Source organism: Plecotus auritus, assembly GCF_963455305.1.
Source record: "Plecotus auritus genome assembly, chromosome: 5".
NCBI lineage: Eukaryota > Metazoa > Chordata > Mammalia > Chiroptera > Vespertilionidae > Plecotus > Plecotus auritus.
This window is the reverse complement of record NC_137776.1, coordinates 168,444,088-168,465,959: the sequence shown is the minus strand read 5'-3', so window position 1 is coordinate 168,465,959 and position 21,872 is coordinate 168,444,088. Positions and strand designations below refer to the sequence as shown.

At 37.9% G+C, this 21,872-nt stretch overlaps 1 protein-coding gene across 3 annotated transcripts in view; it reads right to left on the bottom strand.

Moving 5' to 3' along the window:
- The window catches only part of KIAA1958, a 101,538-nt gene that overhangs the window by 26,015 nt on the left and 53,651 nt on the right, over window positions 1–21,872 (bottom strand). Inside the window, exon 3 of one of the 3 annotated variants that reach the window (XM_080667755.1) lies at window positions 11,036–11,119. The exons of the other annotated variants lie outside the window; for them this stretch is intronic. Coding sequence (XP_080523881.1) covers window positions 11,036–11,119 — 84 coding nt within the window. The remainder of the gene's footprint in view (window positions 1–11,035; window positions 11,120–21,872) is intronic. 3 annotated transcript variants of the gene reach the window in all.

Here is a 21,872-nt window from a genome sequence, read left to right as displayed (position 1 = left end):
CTAATGCATAGTGATCAGGACAATTTTGTTTTTCATAATATAGTTTAAGTTGTTTTTAAAGTTATAGCTACAAAAGTCAGCCAGCATTGCAAAAAAACATTAAGTGAATAAAGACTAGTCATACCAAAATACAGACAAAATACTATGATTAAAAACATGCTCTCATTATAGAGACATTAGCTGATTTTATTGGATTGTTTTTCTTATTTCCATAAGTTTAGGCTGTACCGACAAATACTGAAAACAACAGAATATTACACTATTACATTAGAGGCAAACATTATACACACAATGGAATAAGTTACTGGGACAGAAAACTAGAATTTTATTTAGCACAGAAGTACACAGACAAATATGAAGCAAAAACAGTGAGCTGATAAAAGATGAAAACATCTTAGTGTAAAAGATCAGTGAGCAGCAAAATAAAAATGAAACCAAGAGTATACACTTATTAACAAAAAAGTTCTATCATATTACAAATGCCAACTGGCAGAATTATTAACCAAGAGTATCACAGTCACACATTTTAACATATTAACAGAAATTTCTGTCCATTTCAATTCACCTTTCTCCTCTTTCTTTCACAAATTATAACTGTAGCAGCTTAAGAAGATAATTTTTAAATATTAGAGTGAATAGGCACATATGTGCTTTTTTCATGTAATATCTGTTAAAAGCCAAGTGGCCAGGAAATATATATAAAATGATAATCTATCAAAATAGGGCGGAAAGTAAATGCATCTTCTAAGAATAGATCTATTGTTCATAAAAATTTCCAAGTATTAATTGAGTGGTTGTATGTCTAAACAGATGCCTGGACTTAAATTATACTAAATTGATGTCTACCTTTATCCCAATTAGCTTCTAAGTGGTAGAGTAAAAGGAATCTTAAAATCACTCTTATAATTTGTAAGAAAGATGGAAGACCTTATTATTTAAGTTGAATACAGCATTCATTCTACTAAACCACCAAAGTTCTTCATTTCAACAGATATATGAGTCATACACAGTGATTCTGTTGAATCCAAAATGCTTCCAGTCATTCTCTCACCAGGTTTCAGCCTACAGGGTTAGAGTTAGATTTTCAGATTATTAATGAAAGAGGTACAAGCTATTGCTCACCATGGGGCAAATCTATGTCTAACGTTAGCAGTAAAAAAAGTTTAATCATGTGGAAACATAGCCCCATAAATTAGAAACTTAATAAATATGTATGTATTATTTGATTTAAAATTTGCCCTAGGCATAAGGGCCTCAGGACAGACATACAAAATGTACAGAAGACCCAAAGGGGGTAAATAAATCCAAGAGCAGTATTCAAATAAATGTGCCCACTGCTATCTATCGTTAATCGTCAGGATATATCATGCCATAATCTTTGGTGTCCAAAATATAAAAGGAAATTTAAGAGCAAAGGTCTTGCCTGAAAATCCCCAATGCAGAAATCAAGAAACTTCTTTAGGGCAGAACTTCTTTAGAATATGCATGATCAGATTTCCTTTTATGCCTTTACTACCTCCCTTGAAGGGCAAATGTTTAAAGCATATTCTGGAGAAAAGGCTATTACAATCTACCTTTCTTTTAAGCAAATAATTCGTTGTTAAATTCTCAGAATTTAAATCAGCAATTTCAGCAGCAATGTTTCCAAATACAGTATTGGCTGTCACCATGTATCTGATAATCATACAAAAAGCCTCTGTACAGTTCAGGGGATTATCCCTTTAGTAAAGGAATCTTATAATAATAAGCCATTGAACAAACAGAATGACACGCTGCACTGACAGGAATTTTGGCAAGTTGGTGTCAAAGGGTCTTAAGGAACTAGCCTTCTTTCTTACTAACATTTTATGACATTTTCCCTTCCATTTTAAGAGTATAAATATACAAAAAAGTATAATGATATTTCCTTGACTTTAAATAAGTAGTATAGTAGAAATAAACCATTTGAAATATTTTTCTTTTTACTGTCAGTTTGTATGGAATTACTGATACAAAATGCAACTATTAGGAACCAACCAACGACAAGTGGCCATGAATGTGAGGCAACAAATACGTCAAATAAGTCCATGCAAATGCTGAATATAAAAATATTCTCATTAAGTGCAATTCAAACAATAAGCTATGATACCCAACAAAAATAATGTACACACCTTAGAGTCCTCAGTTACTACATTGTTCAACCAAAAAAATCCAGATCAAGAGAAATTGTCATTCTAATGGATTGTCAATAGAATATTGTCAAACTACTGGATGTCTATATTGTCATTTTATTGGATTTCTCTGTAAGGGGCTCAAGTATCAGAAAGAAAAGATGTAAGCTGGGGTAGGGGAATACTGAAAAAGTTCAGAATTCTTGCTTTCTTTTTGCCCTTTCAAAGAGTCGGGGAGACTGGAAGAAAAGCTGACCTGGAATTACACACACAAAAAACATTTTGAAGTTGGCACCACTTGACAACTACAATATTTCCTTCTGTAGAGGCCCCTAAGTGCTGGCTCAAAATATTCAACAGCTAAGTACGTACGTTCACAAGTCACACACACAATGTCGACTGGCACAGCCTGTTAGCACAGTTTTTCAGATTAACTACAATAAGTGATAGCAGCAATGGTTAACAATTCCACATAAACACCACAAACACACATGTAAAAGAGCACCCTACTACAACATGCAAAATCTCAACAAAGACGGCACTGAATATTACACAATGCATAGAAATTGTAACGGTTTTTGGCAAGATTTTTTTTGTAACAAATACTTTATAAAACAAAAATTTTGTTATAAATGCTATTTAAAAAGTTGTAATATAATGGATTGTAGTTATAAAAGTTCAGTTTGATAAAGTTACTCTGAGTGGATTAATACTAAAATGACCTGCTACTTCATCCAGTATAAATAATCATTATAAATTAATTCTAGTGGAAGTATACTAAGGTATTTGATTTATAAAATATAAGAATTACAGAAAGTAAACAGGCATAAAAATCACTTAAATACAGTATGCACAATTACTGTTCAGATTCTATATTGCTGATATCTTCCTAATTCTACCAACGACAAATAAATAAATTATGCCAAACATTTTCAAAGCTCTTTGAAATGAATGTATAATGGTAAAAAATGCTAATTCCAGTGTAATACAAAGAACATTAGAAGTCTAGCAAAATTCAACACTGCATTCAAAAGACAAAATTTCATTGTACTTTTTTTAACATCCCAGAATTTCATCCTTTTTCTTCAACTATGATTTAGTATACATAATTAGTAAAAAATTTGTAAAATGTTTTTTTTAAATTTATGCTTGAATTTCCTTTTAGAAGAGTAAGCAGGTTAATATGAGAATTTACAAATACTTTGTATTTTCTACATCTTCCTGCTGTAAAGTTTCTTTCACAGTTCCCATTTCTCCCCCTTCCTACCTCTAAATAAATTAACCTCAGAAACATTCTAATTATGTTGATGGAAATTTGATCATTTTTATTGAAGATATATCCCAAACTTTCAAGATGATTTTTTAAACTTTTCATGGACTAAAAAAGGATATAGCAGACTGCCTTCCAAATCAGTAATATCAATGCTATATAGTTGGATATTCAAATTAATACCAAGTTTTTTAAAAAGTTACTTTTTAGTTTATAATCGTTATAGGTTATAATCATTATAGAAGTCTTGTTATTAAAAATTATCGTTTATTTCCCCTCCATAAATGAAAGCTAATTATAAATGGGGTAGGCTAAGAGATGTTCGTTAAAATACAAAGGTAAGTGATTACATTTAGAGATTATCCCATCAAATTTCAAAAGAAGTGGCTAAAATTAAGGTATAATACTACACAATGAAAATACACATGCAAAAAAAAAAAAAAGCCTATTTGAAAACTGGCAGCTTGAAGGTACTTCTAATATAAATTTTTACAGTTTTGAAAACAAGGATGTCCTTTCTTAACTCAGCGAAAACGTAGGGTTTTCTTCCCTAAACTCTATTTATGAACTGGAAGTCAGGATGCCTGGGTTCCCTTGGGTTCCAGTTGTGGCTCTGATTCTAACCAGGTGTGTGCACCTGGGCATTCTGCTAACGTCTCTAGGGCTGTTCCGTCTTCTGCAACAGAAGAGGGCTGGATTAATTTAGATGTTTCTAATACTCTGGCCTAATTAATTTTCTGATCAACTTAGTACTCTGACTAATCAATACTCTTGAGTGTAATTCAGGTAGGTCATGGTTTACATAAAAACTCAATTTAAATATATTAAAATGCAACCTTTTTAAAAATAATCAGGTCTTTTCCTCAGCTTTGGCAAACCCAATTGGTCAATTTACAAGTAGGATGGACCATAAGAAATGTTTATTATCTTTCTTTTCTCTGTTTAGAAAAGTAAAGTCAGAGTTGTTGGCAGTTTACCAGTATCATCTCCTTTCCTGTTTTTATATCATTAGAAATACACCAACAGGATGACATAAGCGGTGTATTTCTTCATCCCAGTTATATTCTATGGCAAGGATCTCTGAAAACCATCCTAAGTTTCATCACTTTACAAAAGCTACACATTCATATCATCTCAGTCAGATCCTAGTGGGGAGAAGCAATGTTTGAATACCATGAATTAAGAAAAACACACACAACACACTGAAGATGTCCTTGCAAGTGGTGTGTTTCTTAATAAGTAACTATCTGTATCACACCATATGGTGAATGTGCACAGATATATCTTGCATATTTAAAAATACATTAAAATAATTAAGAACTTAATTCTTTAGTATTCATAACTTTTTTTCCATGATTGAACACTAAAAATATTTTACTGCAATAAATTATCATGCACTCCCCATGATATTTCCCCTAGACCTGGAAATTTATTTCCTTTATTACATGGTAGGGAGTCTTTATTTATAGATGGTAAGTAGTACAAGCTTTTATTTTGGCTAGAAAAATAAAGACTAAAATACATCCTTGCTATAGGTAAAGAAAACCAGTTAGAAAAAGGCTGATTAACATTAATATATATTGTCTCTAATATATTAAACTGTGGAGATAGTCAAACTAGAAAAAATATGAATGGTTTCACAATCTCTAATTCTGAGAAATAAGATAGTATTCCCCCCCCAAGCTTTGTTTTATAAACAATCATGATTGATTAAAAAACAAGAACAACAAAACATTTTACTGAATATTTTTAATTTTCTGGCACCAAATTTGTAGGAAAGACCAAACTCCCTGGCAGGCTGGCAACCAATGTTCCAATATCTGAGGGATGGCAATATCACTTTTGGGCTTAAGAGAGGTGCTCTTTATGTCTAGAACCTCCCACTCCTTGTCTGAATTATAAGGAACTCCCCTGAAGTTGGACTTCTGGTTTATTTGGGATAAAAACAAATAGTCACTTTTAAAGATACAGTTACTTGTGCACGTACTAGTACACACCTATCTCCATGACAAAGTTAAGTGTTCCATGGAGAGTGACACAAATTTTTGCTCTCTACTCATGTCCATGGCAAACAAACTCTGCTGAATGTCCAACCTCACACAAACTCCAGTGATGGGGCCTAAACCATGGGCTACAAACATGCCATGTGAAGGCACTGTTCTCAACCATTCGGAGTTGAATGAATATTGATGACTTGATCATAAAGAAATTTATGTTATAATTTATCGCTTCTAGAGGGCCTACAGAAGCACAGCAAATCACTGTGCGAACAAGCAGCTACAGCAGTAAAGGATTTTGTTTCAGACCCTGATGTTCTTAAGTATTGACTGTAACGTGGGCAAACAGTTTGACTTCTCTGATTTCCTCATTCGGAGACATGACAACCTAGCTTCACAGGACCACTGTGAAAATGAAGTGAACCAACTTACACTGTAAGAACTCAATCAATAGTAGTCATCGACAACAACCTACAGTACTTTCCTATGCATGTGTGCACCTATGTGAACACAGTGGATGGTGTAGAAATGGCTTGGCCTTATTATTGATTTTAAAACAGGCTCTCTGGAAGATTCTCCAAAAAATACTCAAAGCAATATTATGCAAATCAATATATTCAATGGCTAAGTACAAAGTTTGGGAAGCTATGCAAAACAGTACTGGCATAGTTTGTGTTTTTAAATTTTTGTTGGCTCTCAAATATGAGATGACACGTTTATTACAGTATCTTTTATGAATTCTTTGAGAGAAGGGACTACTTATACATCTTTGTACCCTTCCTATGTCTAGATATTAGGTGCTCAAACTTTTGTTGATAGGACTGTAAATTTTCATCTCAGTGAGGTCATTTGATTTAATGGCATTTGAAATCTAAGCTTCAGGACATAGATAAGTTAATGCTAACATTGATCTAACTGAAAAACCAGAGAACCAATCTATGCTAGAAATTTTTCATATTATTCCTTTGTAGATCAGGAAGTGATTTCACATAGGGAAAGGTGAATTAACTTATGGAAAGTTTAAATTGGAAAAAAACAATATAACAAATAGTTTAAATAGCTGAAGTGTATTTAGGAATCACATTCAGACCAGCCATACTAACCAAGAATCTGAAGGACAAGCTTTGTCGGATAAACAGCCTGAATACTGTTAACCTCTTCAAATGTTATGGCTTCTAAAAAAATCGCTACAACCCTGACCGGTGTGGCTCAGTTGGTTGGAGCACCATCTCGTGCATCAGAAGGTCTCGGGTTTGATTCCTGATTGGGGAACATACCCAGGTTGCAGGTTCAATCCTGTCGGGGCATGTACAGAAGGCAACAGATCAATGTTTCTTTCTCACATCAATGTTCCTCCCTCGCTGAGATTTATAATTAAAAAAAAACAAAAAAACAACCACACAAACTGCTACCATCTATTGTTTTTAATAGCCCGTCACTCACATGAATATAGAAAATTGAATTATGCAGCTATGTCATCCAAACTGACAGATGGGCTTGGCATATTTGTTGGAATCATGTGAGGGGGAATGGAAAATTTCCTACATGACATTACACTGACCTTAAAATGTAAACGTTTCTAATGAAGTTTTAGTGTCTTATATGAACCATGGGATCACCTGCAAGGCAGCACGCTCTATTGTAGTGAATACCTGCCGGCCAGTTGCACTTTTGCTAAAGCACATAAATTATTTTGGCTGAAATGTCACAGTATGGATATAATTTTTTTTAAGTAACAGTAACAATAAAAACGGCACCTGGCAGTGTTATGTCCTCAGTATTATTTATACAAAAGCATAAAATGTAGAGGTAGTTGCAGATAATTTTTCATAATTTAACTCAGATTATCATGTGGATTTATGACTCATATTCAGACCAGCCCTATAACCAAGATACTACTTCGGCTCTATGTCTACCAAGCCATTCTTCTGAAAACAGTCTTCTAAACCTGCCACAATATTCCTATTTGGTTTCAGTTATCAAAGCAAAAATAAATTTAAAAAAACAATTGACATTCTCCATTTAACTGTGTTCTTCTAAATGCAAACACAATAGGATTAAACAGGAGAGATTTTAATATTAATACCTCAATCAACACAAACAGAAATTTGAAATTTCCTAGTTCTGTTTTCTCAGTGCATACTGACCACCCCTTCTTCTCATGACAAACTTACTTTGCTGTCTAAAACAGATCAAGAATTTTTAAAAAAATATGTCAATGCAAAAATAAGATGTGCAATCAGATTTTAACTGTTCTTTACAGAAAACATTTCCTTAAATATGAGAAGCACCCTATGTAAAAATATCCGTATTTTTTAAAAAGTTATTTTACTGTCCTGTTGTATTTATGGACCAGTTATAGAATAACTGTTTTGTAAAGGGAACTGGGAGAAAGAGACCCGAGGTTCAAAACGAACAAAAGAGGAGGGAGTAGGGGACCGAGCATGCCACCGGGAAAGGTAACTCAGCACCCCTAGAGGCTGGGAAGACACTGTGTCCCCACATCTGACTCAAATCACTGGAAACTATGAGTTGGAACTAAGAGAGGTAAACAGAAAAACTCTAGAGTCAGATGACAGACAGTACCATTTCCTTAGCTATAATCTGACTTGTCTTGATCGCAACATAAAATGAAGCCAACTCACCTACCTTTCAAAGTTGTTGCAAGGATTAAGATAATAAACATACAAATAAATATGCATCTGTTGAAATATCTGAGGAAATATTTACCAAAAATGTTAACAGTGATTACTTTTGGCTAGCAGACATACAGATATATATATATAAAATGCATATCTGTATTTCCTAATTTTCATACAATGAGTAACTATTTCTTGTGTAACTGATACACACAAGTCACTTAGCACAGTGCTGGCACACATATTGGGATTAAAATTGGTGCCTATCAGCATTATTAATACAAAAAAATAAAGCAAGGTATCATCTGCCCTTCTTGTTTTTGGATGCCTCTCTATGGAGGAAAAGAAGTTGATTCTACCACACAAAGTCCATGACAGACTTTCCACTCCTGAGCGCATGGAAAGGTCACAGTTTAGAGGAATGGGTGGGTCTTTATGTGCTTGTGACTTAGCGCTGGAAGGAGCTGCCTAGCCATGGGAAAGCTCAGCAAAGCAAAGCAAAACGAAATTTGTCCTGGTCATACAATAAATTAATGCATAGAATACCACCTATCTTCCCAGCTAACTGAATTAGGAGGTTGCCTCAAAGAACAAATACTACCTAATAGCATTCCCAGATCCAACAAAGCAATTAAGATTTGGATTTTTTTATGTTATTAATTATATAGGATAGAAACCTAGTTCAACTTCATTGTTTAAATTGATTTTATTTTTGAAGTACCTAAACTAATTATTTACCACAGGCTTCAAGACTTGAAAATAAACATCTTGGAAAAACTACCACAAAGAGCTGTTTAACCAAAATTGTTATTATTATAATTGCAGGACATTGCAGATAAATGCATTTATATTTACTGTAGGAGAAATTTTGCACATTTTCAAGAATGCTTTGAATTCAGCTAAATCTGCTACCTAAAATGAGTGTGGATATTCCTTTGATCTCAGCTATAGAGTGCAGTAATCCCCTAAGGAAAAAATAGTGAAGTTTAATGCTTATAAATAAATAATTCAAGAGAGATTTGAGCTTTGAAAAGAATAAGGTTTTTTTTTTTGTTGTTGTCTTAACTAGTGCTTCTAGATCTTTAGTAAGACTTTCCCACTCTCTACCTTCTCTTTATGCTTGATATACAATATAATACTTGGGAACATTGTCAAAGCTTCGGTAGTTTTAAATTGCTTCTAAATCTAATCATCAAATTTCATTTACACTGATTTCCTAGGGAACAAAAGAATCCTATCCAGGTTTAAGCATAACAGTAAAAATGAGCCATGTAACAGTCTTTTTTGCTGCAATATTGGACTTCGCATATTATTTTAAAATTATATATGTTCCAAAAAGAATGGCACCTTTATTCTCTCCTTTTACTCCCCTTGCCCCCCAAAGGAAAAAAAATATTAGCTAAGCTTCTAAGTTTTCATACATTGCAAAAAACGAGGCACAGAAACTAAAATTCGAATTAAGCAAAAAATAAAATAAAAATAAAGTATATAAATAATTTAATGTTGAGTTTATTATCAACACTTTCATATTCTGCATCCGAATGAATGCAATTTTGTGTAAGCAGTAAAGTCAGTGTTATCTCCTAATTAATATAGACTATTAAAAATTAAAAAAAATAAAGTCATTTATTAAGGAGACTAACAATGAGCGGTGGGGGGGAGGGGGAAGCAGGAGTTGAGGACACAAGTGTCTAGGATGACTCTGTTTCCTTTCCAACAGTTTTTTGAAAAACGTAAATTCCTTCTCTACTTTGTGTTGCCTGAGAACCACTATGGTTTTGTAAAATTCTGTAACAGTAATTACATTTAATCACCCACAGGTACATTTGTTTCAAGCCTATAAATACTATGTTAGTAATACTAAACTATCTCCCTTGCTTATCTGTAAAAAGAAAAATATATTATATATTTTTATAAAGTTAACACTGAGGGCAGAGGAAAAGGAATGAGAAGCAGTGTATAGTCACAGTTTCTCTGGACACAGTAACCACACCGGGGTCTAGCTCAAGCCACCTGGTCAAGCAGTGTCTGAGGAAGAGTCATAGGAGGCAGAGACGATGAAATTGCTGCTGTTGGAGTGCCCGGCCACTGACTGGGCAGCCTGCTGGCTCAGATTGTTACAGATCAGCACCAGCTGGTTGCTCTGGGCCTCGGACAAGGTGCTGCAACTCTGATACACACTGAAGTTGGTTTTCCTGCCGGGGATGTTGCCCTTCTCACACATGGTCTTCACCATCTTGGCCAGCTTGTTCTTGCCGAGGGCCTGGCAGTTGTACCAATGCAGAGCCGCCAAGTTCACGACTGGCTTGATGGACAAGTAGAAAGGGGCATCCTCGTAGCGCATGGCCGGAGGCCGCCGCTGGGCATACTCCTTATAGTCCTGGACGGGGCACGTCTGTGGGGCATGCTGGGTGGCATACACACGGGAGTCCGTGCCCCCTCTCTTGGTTTTGGCATTCAGGTCGCCGGTGTCTTGACCCATCCACTCTAAGTATTCCAGCCCCGTTTCTGTGACCCGGAGCCGGATATCACCCCACTTCAAGGTAGATCCATGGAAGCCTGTGCAATGCCCAAAAGCCTTTGTGTTGTTGAGCCAGACGAGGTTGAGCAGACCCTCAGGGTTATAGCGGCTTAGCAATCCCCTTTTCCGCAGAATGAGCTCATCAGCAAAGGTGAGCTTCATGGACTTGTGTGGCTTATTTCCCTTTCCTTTGCAGCGGAGTTCAATCTGCTTCTGTTTCAGGGCCTCCTGGGAACGCTTGAATTCCTTATCCCTGGTGATACTGTAGCCATACCTGTGCTCTTTTAAGTACCGTTCAAGTCCACACTGGTAATTGGCCAAGCTGTTGGGTTCATATTCGGACCCATCCTTCTGCCTGGCATCTACAAAGAAAGATGCAAGGTAGGCATCCAACTCCTTGCAAGGGATGACATAGATCTCTCTTGTTTCGGAAGGATACTTGGAGATGAGGAACTCGCGGAAATTGCGGAGCGCAGTCTGCGTGCTCCGGATGGTTTTCTCATTCTGCTCTCTGCTGAGCTCAGCTGCTCTTTCATCCTGGTCTGCAACAAATTGGGGAGGGGAGGGATAGAGAGGGTGTTGATGAGTTCAGACAATGCACTTTCTACTCTGAAATAAAGTTTCCTTTTATAATGAAAAGGGAAAGAAGGAATCAATTTTACAGAGATCACTGATAAATGTTATTTATATACCTGTTGCACTGTAATAGCCCACTGTTATATTCACAAATGATGTACTAGACAAAGGTATGTCCCTTTGCAATCAAAATGAGCATCTTGTATCATTAGCACATAGTTTAGTGCGTGAAGGTTTATGGAAAGAGTGAGATCAGAGGCTGCCTTTGTTTTAGGAAAAATGTGAGACATTTAGGAAAACTTGAGTTTGTAAGGTTGCTCAGCGAAAAGAAGTCTTTGCAATAACCACATACAACAGTAAAAATAAATTTTCTAATAAATAAAATTTTATTCACAAAACACACTCCTTTTTGTGTTACTGTACACATTTATAAACGATCATGTTATTTTAAAATGACAATCTTAAGGTATAATTGCCAAAATCCTCATAACTTTATAAAATGAAATAAATTAAAATTAACTAAACTAGCAAATTAGACTTTTTACAGGCACATTTTTGAGATATTTCAAAAATTCAAATATACACAGTATATTTTATGCTTCATTGGACTAAACTTTCAGTTATGCTAATTCCATTTGAAATTGTTTCTATATCAACAGTAAAGATGTGTATAAAAACGTATCTCTTTCCATCAAAAGATGGAAGCCACAGGTTACATGTAACCTTTATCATGCTGGCTTCCTTTACTGTTTACATGTAAAGCCAAAGGGGCCAGCACATCTGTTTATCTTGGCTACTTGTTCAAATATCTATCACAGCAGTCTTCAAACTTCAAATAAAGACTTTCTAAGAAATAAACATTCACAGACAACTTTAGGAAATAAAATATCCAGTTCCTCAACTTTCCCATGGAATTTTTTCTAAAACGTATCTGTCTGAAATGAAGGCTGTTTGCACATGTTGCTATCTCAAATCTACCATGGTACATACTCTGGGGTGTAAAAGACTTTGCGAGGCCAAACACAATTTATAAACTGGTGATTAAATTCGTAATGTTTCTTGTCCTCTGTCTTATCCATATCCTAATATAGGTGAAATATACCATGAGAAGCAGGGTAATTGGGCCTAAATTGTGTTCTGAATTCAGGACTTTTCAAAGGGGCTATTTATAGGCCAGTGAGGTTGATTCTTTTAATCATATGAAATACTGATCCTATTTGCAGTCAATATCCATTTTATATAACATTCAATATTTTCTACCTCCTTTTTACAAAAATACTTGAATTAAACCTAACATTGAAAACCTTAGGGTGTCCATTTAAGAATGAGTGAGTGGTTCTTTTCAAGGGTATGCGAGTAAAAGAATTTAAGTCTGTTGAACGTAAGCAACATTTGTTGGTATCCTCTAAGTAGAAGGGATGAGAGACCTTGGTTCTTTGAATGAGTGGTCACTTATTTCTTGCTGTACCATCCACAAGAACGTCAATATTTATTAAATCTTACTCTAGGCTTTTCAAAAGGAGAAGCCATCCATAAAATCTAGTATAGGTATTGCCCCGTTTCTGAAAGTCTGAATGATGCCACTTCACTTTTGCAAAAGACCTACCGTAGTAGCACCTGGTTTTTGCTAACGAAAAGAAATCCGAAGAGGATTTTCACTGTTGCAAAAGTAGCATTCAGGGTTGGTTTTGCAATGAGCTATTACAGAAGCAGCACAAACTCCGAACAGCTAGAGTAGTCCCACCAAGCTCCTTCCCTGGGAACTATACGCAGCATCTCAGCATCCAGCTGCCACAGCACTGAACTGTGTCTGTGAGCATCTGCGCTGTGTATCTCGATTTAATCGGTGCAGCCGTTAGCAAGATGTGTCCTAAGTATAAGAAAAGCCAAGAGAGCTTGTAGGGTTGAAATGATGAGCATGAAACGGGGCATAAATTAAGATCTTCAATCGTGGTGAACGAAATAAGGACATGTAAGTCAATGGTAAGTGTTTATTCACTCTATGCCATTTCCGTTTAAGACAATTTTTATTGGAATGCTCTATGGGAGACACATGCACAGTGAAATGGGTCTGCAAAAACCCATGGGTCTGCGACCTGAAGGGGGGCCCCAGGAGGAGCCCCAACACTGGCTCAGGAACTCTTATGGAGACCCTGAGTAAGGTTTTTACAGACCAATTTCCTGTACTTATTTACATAGTCTTCATGACCCATTAACCCAATTATTACCTCCCTTGTTAGGAGATGGGATGGGAAAACGTAATTAGAGCAGTAGCTTGTGTTCTCAGTTAATTTGAGATTTATGTTAGATTTAAATTCAGATCCATTTGCTTCTATTGCTATAGCACTCAACAAAAAATAAACTCAGCTATCACACTCCTTTTATGATTTTATGAAAGTAATACATCTGAAGCAATAAAAAACATTTCTTTATGTTTAACTTATTTATTATTTTCATTTAAGAGTATTTTGTCCTCTCACTCGATAGAGAAAACAAATGATATTCAAGTTCTCCTTATAAATCACTAAATGATAAATCCATCAGCTTATTAAATAAAATACATTTTAACTTTGGAAAGTAAAAGAAAAGGTAAAAAGAAATCTGGTGAGTAGATTTACATTTATGAAGCTGCAGCTGGAATGAGTATTTAATCCACATATGTGGGTACCCACGGTGCCTCCTAGCATTTCAAGAAGACCTGTGGGGGTGTAGTCAAAGGTAAGTCCCTGATGGTTCTGTAGATTCCATCATAACTAGACGAGATGACTATTACACATAAAACTAATTTAAAAAAGACCGTACACAGCTGTATAATTAGGAATAGAGTTTGTGGCTCTAGATCCTATAGGAATTCAGAAAGAAAAAAGAGAGAAGTCAAATAGAGCTTGAGCAATGTATTAAAGGATGGGTACCATTTGGTTAATTAGAATAGGAAGGTAGAGCATTCCAGGAAGAAACTGCATGAGCAAAGGGAAAGAGATGGGAAGGAATCTGGCTTATGCTCATGAAGACTGTAAAACCCCCAATCCTGGTTTGGGGGTGGGAGAAGGGTTGGAGTGGGGAATAAAGCTAGATCAGTAGGACAACCACATGGAGAGTTGTATATACTCATTATAAATATAACACCAAAGAGAGGAGACTGAATAATTTTAGTGCAAAGAACCTCTAAATGCCACAAAAAAGCTGATTTTGGGGGGAAAAAAATCAATACCCCAATTCTCTACCTTTGACATTCTTTATTCCCATTATTCTGTTACTAGAGGCCTGGTGCACAAAATTCATGCATGGGGGTGTGTGTCCCTCAGCCCAGCCTGCACCCTCTCCAATCTGGGACCCCTCGAGGGATGTCCGACTGCCCATTTAGGCCCGATCCTACTGGGATCGGGCCTAAATGGGCAGTCGGACATCCCTCTCACAATCCAGGACTGCTGGCTTCCAACTGCTCGCCTGCCTGCCTTCCTGATTGCCCCTAACCACTTCTGCCTGCCAGCCTGATCACCCCCTAACCACTCCCCTGCCAGCCTGATTGATGCCTAACTGCTCCCCTGCCAGCCTGTTTGCCCCTAACTGCCCTCCCCTGCAGCCCTGGTCACCCTTAACTGCCCTCCCCTGCAGGCCTGGCAACCCTAACTGCCCTCCCCTGCAGGCCTGGTCCCCCCCGCAACTGCTCTCCCCTGCAGGCCTGGGTCCCCCCCAACTGCCCTTCCCTGCAGGCCCGGTCACCCCCAACTTCCCTCCTCTGCTGGCCTAGTCACCCCTAACTGCCCTCACCTGTGGGCTTGATCACCCTCAACTGCCCTCCCTTGCAGGCCTGTTCCCTCCTAACTGTCCTCCCCTGCTGGCCTGATCGTCCACAACTGCCCTCCCCTGCAGGCCTAATCGCCCCCAACTGCCCTCCCTTGCAGGCCTGGTCCCTCCCAACTGCCCTCCCCTGCTGGCCATCTTGTGTCCACATGGGGGCAGCCATCTTGTGTGTTGGAGTGATGGTCAATTTGCATATTACTCTTTTATTAGATAGGATAGAGGCCTGGTGCACAGGTGGGGGCCGGCTGGTTTGCCCTGAAGGGTGTCCCGGATTAGGGTGGGGGTTCCCTTGGGGTGTGGGGCAGCCTGGGCGAGGGGCCTGTGGTGGTTTGCAGGCCAGCCATGCCCCCCGGCGACCCAAGCGGAGGCCCTGGTATCTGGGGTTTATTTATCTTCTACAATTGAAACTTTGTAGCCTTGAGTGGAGCCAAGCCTCCTGCTTGCTCCGTGGCCGCAGCCATTATTGTTGGGATTTACTTATCTTCTATACTCGAAACTTTGTAGCCTTGAGCGGAGGCCAAGGCAGGCCAGGGTGTGTGGAAAGCTTGGCTTCCTCCATTGCCGGAGGCAACTCAAGCCTCCTGCTCTCTCCAGCTCCGTGGCTGCCGCCATTTTTGTTGGGATTTATTATATCTTCTATAATTGAAACTTTGTAGCCTTTAGTGGAGGCCTGGGCCTGCCAAGGTGTGTGGAAAGCTTGGCTTCCTCCATTGCCAGGGACACCCAAGCCTCCTGCTCGCTCCATGGCCGTAGCCATCTTGGTTGGGGTTAATTTGCATACTCACTCCTGACTGGCTGGTGGACATGGCTTGTGGGTGTAGCGAAGTGATGGTTAATTTCCATATTACTCTTTTATTAGATAAGATTTTCTTCCATATACCTACCTCCATGTGACATACTTGACATGTTTACTTGATAGCCTGCTTAGCATATGTCTCTCCCGAGTGGGCTGTGAGCTCCGTAGGAACCAGGACTACACTGCTTTATTCCCAAAGTCTGGAAAAACACTCGAGAATGTGGCATTCATTAAAAATGTGTTGACTGAATTAACACAAAAGCTGACGGGAAAGTTACTGGGATAACTCTGTGTGTGTAATTACACAATTCACTTTAGACCGTTTAGAAAGGACTGCATTTAGAAAGGATTAAACAAAAATCAGTGGCATAAAATTAAACTTTGGGACTCATAAGCATAATCTCAGTCACTTTGTTAAGGCTCTTCAGAGAGTTGCCTGTGGTCAGGGCAGGTGATGTGGACATCCATAATAATGGTACAGAATGACTTACGAGGCCACTGGAAGCTTTTCGCTGGGCTAATTCCCCAGGAAATAAAGACTTATCAGCCACTGCACAAACTGCTCCAAGACAGTATCTTTATCTTACTCTTAGGATGAGGAAAAAAATAATACTTTAATAAAAGTCCATACTAGAATGAATATATCCATAAAATCAAGGGATAGCTCCCTACCCCCAATCCCAACCTCCACTTTAAAAAGAGATTATACTGCCTGGCTGGTGTGGCTCAATGGTTGAGCACTGACCCATGAACGAGGAGGTCAGGGTTTGATTCTTGGTCAGGGCACATGCTGGATAGTGGGCTCCATCCTCAGTAGGGGGGCCTGCAGGAGGCCACTAATCAATGATTCTCTCATCATCATTGATGTGTCTATCCTTCTCCCTTCCTCTCTCTGAAATCAATAAAAATATTTTTAAACTATTAAAAAATAAATAAAAAGAGGTTATACTGACATTATGGTGTCACCTATTAGGTACTTACTTCTTCCATACATATATTCATTTGAAAGATGTTTTCTTATGACTCTTTCTAGGTTCAAAGAAAATAATCTTGGTATTAAAAAAAAACAACACAACAGTCCTGGTTGGTCATCTCAGGAAATAGGCCAAATTCAATTTTATTTGTCTGGGGTTACAAAAATCGTATTTGCCAACATTCTTATTTCATTTTTTAGAATAGCAATAGTTCCTAACCCCTACAATTTATTGAAAAAAATAATGAGCTAGATTTACTTTAAAAGTGAAAAACAAATTGATATATAAACCTTATAACTACCATAAAACACATTTAGAAATCAGTGTCTTCTTTCTCCTTTAAACACACAATTCCTTGCACATTTTTATGTTTTCTCCTAAACTTTAAAACACAGGCTACTTTCTAGGATTGTTAATGTCGCTAATGGAAGCCAGACTTGCAGGCTATAATAGCTATCTGGCCAGTAAATTATTTTTATGCTCGATTAATCTTTTCCAACAGTGGGCATAAAACACATTTCCTACATAAACATTCAGGAGCATGGAAATTCAGAACAATAGTACCAGTTAGTGCAGTATGATTCTTGATGGTGCTTTTCACTGAAGCAGAAATCACTTAAATAAACATTAGTCATCTGCTCATTTCTCCTAGTTGCATGTTATGTGACTCTACAGCATCTGGAAAATTTTCACCTTAACAGAAATTTAGCAATCAAATACAGCACGAAAATTACTAGTATTATTAAACAAATAAAGTACAGGGGAACAACCATCAACACCTCCTTTCTCTGTCCTGGCTGGTGTGGCTCAGTTGGTTGGGTTTCATCCTAGGCACCAAAAGGTTGCGGTTCGATTCCTGGTCAGGGCACATGCCTGGGTTGTGGGTTCAATCCCCGTGTAGGGAACGTGCAGGAGGCAGCCAATTGATGTTTCCCATGCTCTCTCTCTTTAAAAAAATCAATTAAAAATAAACCCTTCTCCTTCCATGCATATTCACTGTTATCTCTATCTATGAACTGAATCAGGTCAAGGAGCTGTGTTAGAAGGTGGGGTAAGATACTGCATGGGTAAAGGAGACTAGACACTGGATCTTGCAGATCCTCACAAGGAATTAATTTATGGCCTAGAGCCATGGTCGGCAAACTGCGGCTCGCGAGTTATATGCGGCTCTTTGGACCCTTGAGTGTGGCTCTTCCACAAAATACCACGGCCTGGGCAAGTCTATTTTGAAGAAGTGGCGTTAGAAGAAGTTTACGTTTAAAAAATTTGGCTCTCAAAAGAAATTTCAATTGTTGTACTGTTGGTATTTGGCTCTGTTGACTAATGAGCTCGCCGACCACTGGCCTAGAGGGTGCAGGAATGAGTCTTCTTCTTCTTTTTTTTTTTTTTAATTGACTTCAGAGAGAGAAAAGTCTGCATTTAAAAAAAAACACATAACTGATTTCAGCCTAGCAGGTTTGGCTTAGTGGATAGAGAGTTGGCCTGAGGACCAAAGGGTCCCAGGTTTGAATCCGATCAAGGGCACATACCTCGGTTGGAGGCTCCTCTCTGGCCCGGGCCCTGGTCTGGGCTCGTGCAGGACGCAACCAATTAATGTATTTCTCTCACACCAATATTACTCTCTGTCTTTCCCTCTCTCTAAAAATCAATGAAAAAATAACCTGGGGTGAGGATTGAAAAAAAACTGATTTCAGAGAGGAGGGAGGGAGGGACGGAGGGACAGAGGGAGGGAGGAACCGATGTGAAACGTCAATCAGCTGCCTCCCCCACATGCCCAGATGGGGGATGGAATCCGAAACCTAGGTATGTGCCCTGACAAGGAATCGAACCCACCACCTTTTTTTGTGTATGGGACAGGACGATGCTCCTACCAACTGAGCCACACCTGCTAGGGCAGGAGTTTGCATTTTTAACAAGTTCTCAGATGATTCTAATGTAGGTATGGTCCAATAGTGTCGTATCCTCCCCCCCTTCCCCTAGAATGCCTGGAAAATGACTCCTTCAAATAAGCCTCAGACCCAGCCCGTCTGTTACAGCACTTGCCATCCTGAGGGAACAGCAGATTTTCTGATCTGAAAAAAATGTTTACCCAGGCAGGACCGTTGTTTCATAAATAAATGAATAATAAGCGTTTAAGTGATTTCTGCTTCAGTGACAAATACTATCAAAAATCATACTGGACTAAGTGGTATTATTATTTGACAAAATAACAAATGACTTAAACAATTACTTCCCTCGGAGACCCACTGGATTCATACATTTGTTTTTGTAACTTTTCTGAAATTACTAAATTCAACACTGTTTCCCTAACTGCCAAAACCAGTTTTTCAAATCTAATCTTACTTGGCCCCTTTCAGGGCATTTGACATAGGTAGTATAGCAAATGGTTAACGCTCTAACTTTGTCAGTAAGAATGCAGCTCAAACCCCAGCTCTGCTGCTTAGCCAGCCATGTGAATCTGTATGAGTTTTTTAACTTATGCCTCAGTTTCTTCAGTTGTAAAATGGGTATACTTAGTAATAATTGTACTCATAAGCATTGTATGAGTATGGCATAAGACAGGAAAGCAAATCACTTAGCTCAGCACTGGGCACATAAAGCATCTAGTTCAACTCTTTAAACATCTCACTGCTTAGAAATATGTTCCAGCTAGGCCAGTGTGGCTCAGTGGTTGAGCAACGGCCTATGAACCAGGAGGTCATGGTTCAATTTACTAGTTAGGGAATATGCCCGGGTTATAGGCTTGATCTCCAGTGTGGGGCGTGCAGGAGGCAGCCGATCAATGATTCTCTCTCATCATTGATGTTTCTCTCTCTCTCTCTCTCTCTCTCTCCCTTCCTCTCTGAAATAAATTTAAATATATGTAAAGAAATGTATTTCAACCCAGGAAATCAAAGTTTTTCCACTTCAACTGAGTTCCTCCTCTATTGATGCTTTAATGTGTAGCAAATATATGCTAAGTCTTCCAATCTATAAAAGTCACCAATGTTAGGCATATCCTGCCACAGACATATATAAACAGCTGGAGTTAATATCTATATCTAAAACAACTGTCAGGAGACCTTCCATTCCACATGACCTAGACTCCTGTGATTGGACAAGCTTATGGTGTCACTATAAGAAGAGACATAATGTGACTATATGAATTCAGTACGGGACTAAATAAGGGTAAAATCATGCAATTCCCTCTGCTAAGAATGCTGTGTTTTTAAATTAAGTAAAGGAGGGGTTCACCTCAATTGCAACCTCTCCTCAAAAAAGAGCTGTAGCATCCCAGGTGGGACTTAATGAGCCTTGTGCTCAGTTCTGCTAGCCAGGGACAGCTGTAGCCTCGCCCCCATTTGCCTTAGAAAGAGAGAATTCAAATAGGCTTCACACATAAAGGAGATGCTTCATTCAGTGACAACAAAAAAGACACAGAAAGGCAAAAAGGAGGCCAGATGACAGGAGTGAATAAAAGCTAGATGAAGCTTCTCAAATCTCAAACTTAATTTCAAGTCATAGAAAAGAAATTAAGCATTCCAAAGGCAAAAGAATAGAACAAGAGAGTAAATATTGTACTCCATTAATCACAATAAGCACTTTCATCTTGGCCAAAATATATTTTAAATCAACTTTAGAATGTGGCTGCATTTTCAGTCTTAGCGGCATGAAACCCACATGACTGTAATTAATGTAATAAATCATGCTGTGGAATTTCCTACACAATCTGACAGTACTCATTGACACACTGCTTATTTGAGACTGCAGAGAGGTTTCTCCCCCACTTTTTTATTATACAGCCAGAGACACTGAATCAAGAGTACCTTCTAGGATGTCTGAAATATCTGCTGCTGATATAATACATAAAATAGGTAGTGGGCTGCTGACATCAGACTTTGATATACAAAACATCACATCCAATTTTCAAAAAGAAACTTAATTCTCGCTTTTCTGCTTAGGGCAGTTGTTTAAGATACATGGATTCATTATAGATGTGACATTTACATTTTCCAGTTTGTCATGGGGCCATAGCATTACACACATGGCTCACTTTTCAAGTTAATTCTATGATGATTCTAGTACTATAAAGCACAGGATACTGTTAAACAGGCATTATTTCATCGGCCTTATATGTGTTCTTTCATTGTTTTCCAACATCTAGACCAGCCGTGGGCAAACTATGGCCCGCGGGCCGGATCCGGCTGTTCTATCCGGTTCTCTTGCTCTCCCCTCCGCTCCTTTACTTTGAATTTATATTAGTTCACACAAACACTCCATCCATGCTTTTGTTCCGGCCCTCCGGTCCAGTTTAAGAACCCATTGTGGCCCTCGAGTCAAAAAGTTTGCCCACCCCTGATCTAGACCCTTTAAGCAAAATTTTATTGAATAGCAAATCATTTTCAAAAGTAAAACTAATTTTAAAGAAGTAAAAATTAGCCCTTGTACAGTTCAGGAATTCAGCAATAACCACATTTCATCTCAGTGAGTTTACATATCTTTAACTATGCTTTGCATAAATATCTTCTAATTTAGAAATGTCTGAAGTTTTAATAAACAGATGGTTGAAGGGTAACTAGTCACAAGAGGAAAATATATATTTCCCCTGATAAATTATTTTATTCATTTTATCATAAAATACATGTTTAATATAAAAATTTTCCCCAAATAAAGGTATAAAGAAGAAAGCAAAACCGCCTAAAAATCCATCATCCATAGATAGCCACTGGCTACATTTTGCTGTATAGTTGATTTAAAATTTTATTTTAAAATATAACTCTTTAATCACCACAAGTCTAGTCTATTCCATTTTAACTATACACTTCAGTTTTGGGATTTTTTTTTCCTCTCTTCAAATTTGCTTTGTCTTATGTCCAAGAGGAAAATTATTGGTAACACAGTAATGCCTGGCTAAGTTACCATTTCTGACATATTCCTTTTGATCATCTAAAATTATAGATTTTAAGACTTGAATAAGAACTTGGGATTGGATTTATTATCTACTGGCGACACAGAAGTTCCTTTCTTAGCTCCTGACAATTCCCTATGTCCACTCTTGCTCCCATTCAAACTGTTCTCCACACAGCAGCCCGAGTTTTCCCAAAGGAAGCAGAGGAAATGAGATATCCTTTTCTTTCTACAAAGTTTCCTATTTGCATAGTTGTT